At 36.0% G+C, this 2926-nt stretch overlaps 1 protein-coding gene across 1 annotated transcript; it reads right to left on the bottom strand.

Annotated features, from left to right (window-relative positions):
* Positions 1-1435: 1435 nt before the first annotated feature.
* On the bottom strand, positions 1436-2495 carry LOC137827905 (uncharacterized). Its single transcript, XM_068634281.1, has one exon. The coding sequence runs from the start codon at positions 2343-2345 to the stop codon at positions 1614-1616; it is 732 nt and encodes a 243-aa protein (XP_068490382.1). The 5' UTR covers positions 2346-2495; the 3' UTR covers positions 1436-1613.
* Positions 2496-2926: the final 431 nt, after the last annotated feature.

Below are 2926 nucleotides of genomic sequence, written 5' to 3'. Positions count from 1 at the left end.
GTTCAGTTAGGATTTTTTGCCATTTTTGTGCACTTTCAGTAGATAAACATATACTTTTATCATTTCGGAGCCGTTGTTCATCAAAGAAAAAAGGTAAGGTTTTTTTTTTTCCAAAATCGCTAATCCAGAATGTTTGTGAAAATGGTAAATCTGGAAAGCATTAGAGGAGTGCATGCAATCTAAGAATAAAATTTCATAACATGTTTCTGGAATAGGCTTTTCGGCTGGAATACCTTTCTTCTCAATAACAATGTTATTCCGATCGAAACTTCAATACAACTTTGAATAAGTATGCATGAATAGAATTTTGAAGCTAATAGAAAAAAGAGTATTGAACTGGCAAGTTATTGTATAAAACTATTGAAATTCTTATAGGTAATTCGGTTTGGGAGTTATATTTGAAGTTTGGATACAGTGCTTGTCATGGATGAACTGATAACTCAATAAATATTGAATAGTTGGCTTTAAAAATGTTATTTTTGAGGCTATAACATTTATGTTCATTGGTAAATTAGTATTCAATGTTATTTTCATGCTGATTAAAAGTGAATGTGAAAACATACTGAAGATGTATAACAAGAAATGGTGGCTATGTTTATGGTCTTTTTTTTAATCTTGAACTGGGTATGATACACCAACCAGTCATATGATATAACTACTGAAGGATGAAATAGAAAAGGCACAGACAGCATTGACAGTATCTCAGTTTTCGTTCTAAGTCTAGTTCCCTAATGCAAGGCTCCAACTAAATAAAAATCATACAATAGAAAGAAAGAACTAAAGAACATCATTCTCGTAACATTAAGAAAATTAATCAAAGCTAATAATCAGAATCAGTGCTGATGAGTTGCAGAGTTTCATCTACCCTACATCATTAAGAACAACTATAATTCTTCTAGCATATCCAAAAAATCAGATCTTCCTACATCCTTGATTCTATATAAGAACAACAAAAATTTCACCCACCAGTTCAATGATTAGTCACAACATTAATTTCATCAATGTTATCAATGGCAGATGTCGCAGGGCCAAAATTCTGCCATATAAACACACCATTACAGCCTAAGATTCTGCCCTTCCAGGCCTCCATCACAAATTGCCAGTCAAAAAATATCAAATTATAGCATCAAGAAGTCACTATAACGGTTAGTTAACATTTTAATTCACAAAGCAAAACACTAAACACAACACTTCAGAAATTGGATTCAGATGATTCAAAAGTGAACGTGACCATAACATGAGACAACAACAATGTTCAGGAAAACTTTAGCCGGTGCAGACCAATATATTAATAATAAAAAACACACTTAACCAAATAACAAATAGGATAAATTCAGTTAGTAAAGGAGTTTAATTTCCTTGCTCTGTCAATGTATCGTCAACTAATCATATAGTTTCTATAAATAAAAGTTAACACATTTAGCATTCATCACAATTTGATAATAGATGACTGTTATACACTACTTATTCATGACGAATTGCAATAGATGATAAAGTTTATGACTTTGGTTTCTAACTGTTTCACTGTATAAGAAATTTTACAGCAAAATTACACTAACTAATATACATTAATACATAAACAAATAAAAAATAGAAGATTAAGGGGCAATGAATCAAGAAGAATTATCTCTAGTTCTCATAAGAATACTGGTCATTCTCGTTCCACTCAAAGAAACGTTACTGGACCTAACAAGCTTCGAATTCCTAAACAAACCAACCACCTCTCTCACCTCATCGTTCCCACACTCTGCCACGAGGACGAGGCACGCGCCGCCAGAAGTGACCACGCGCTCCATCTCTGCGGCGAAGCGCGCCGGGAAGAGTGCCTCGTCGAAGCGCGCGGTGAAGGCGAGGTCGAAGGCGCCGTCGAAGAACGGGAGGTTGTGCGGATCGGCGCGGCCGACGAGAGGAGGCGACTCGAGGATCTCGACGCCGGTGACCTCGTCGACGCCGAGGCGGTGGAGCGCTTCGACTTCATGGCCAGCGCCGGCGGAGACGCAGAGGACGTGGGAGTGGTTGCGGAGGAGGGCGAGGTCGCGGAAGAGGATGGAGAAGGAGTTGACCTTGGCCTTCCAGAGGCGCGTGTAGCGGAGGCGAAGGTTGCGCTTATCGGCGGGAACGTAGACGCGCGTGGAGAAGTCGCAGGTGGACTTGGGGAAGCGGAGGTGCGGCTTGCGAGGCGCGTGGTGGGGTACGCAGGTGTCGGGCGTGTGGAGGAAGAGGAAGAGGAGCGTGAGGGAGGCTATTGCAATCGCGGCGCACGATAGTCTCTTGAGGAATTTGTCGATTTCATTGTCAATGAGTTTGTCTTCTCCAACAGCTTCATGTTTTCCAGATCTCCTCATCTCCTTCTCTTCCCTTCACTCTCCTAACTCACTTCATTCTTAATTCAGTTATTTCATCCATTATTTTCTCTTTCTATGTTTTCTTTTTTTATTAAATTATAATGATTTTTTTTAATTTTTTTTATAAATAAAAGTTATTTGGAAACATCCACTTACTATTATTGTCAATAATTTATTTAGTAAAAAGATAGAAATAAAACATATTTACCTTATGATAAGTAGTCAAAATAATACTCATGTATGATAAAATATAGAAAAGTGTAAAAAGGAAACTTCATGAATATTTAAGAATAAAATTGAAATACATATTAAAAAAGTTATAAGTGATAAGCTAACGCTTAAAACAGCAGTTTCTTCTAATAACATTTCAAGAAAAAATAAATCTACAAACTGCTAAAAATAAACTTGTTTTCCTAACATTAGTAATAAGATCACACAAACTTTGTATTTAGTGAAAAATAGAAGCTAAATGAAATGATATGCCAAACATAACCTATATAATTTTTTATGAACATATAATAAATATTTACAAAAATATATGATTTAATAATTTATAACAATATATAAAGGAATTCCTTTTT

Source organism: Phaseolus vulgaris, chromosome 11 (genome assembly GCF_000499845.2).
Source record: "Phaseolus vulgaris cultivar G19833 chromosome 11, P. vulgaris v2.0, whole genome shotgun sequence".
Classification (NCBI taxonomy): domain Eukaryota; kingdom Viridiplantae; phylum Streptophyta; class Magnoliopsida; order Fabales; family Fabaceae; genus Phaseolus; species Phaseolus vulgaris.
Note: the sequence above shows the minus strand (reverse complement) of the source record. Positions and strands in the feature narration are given on the sequence as shown.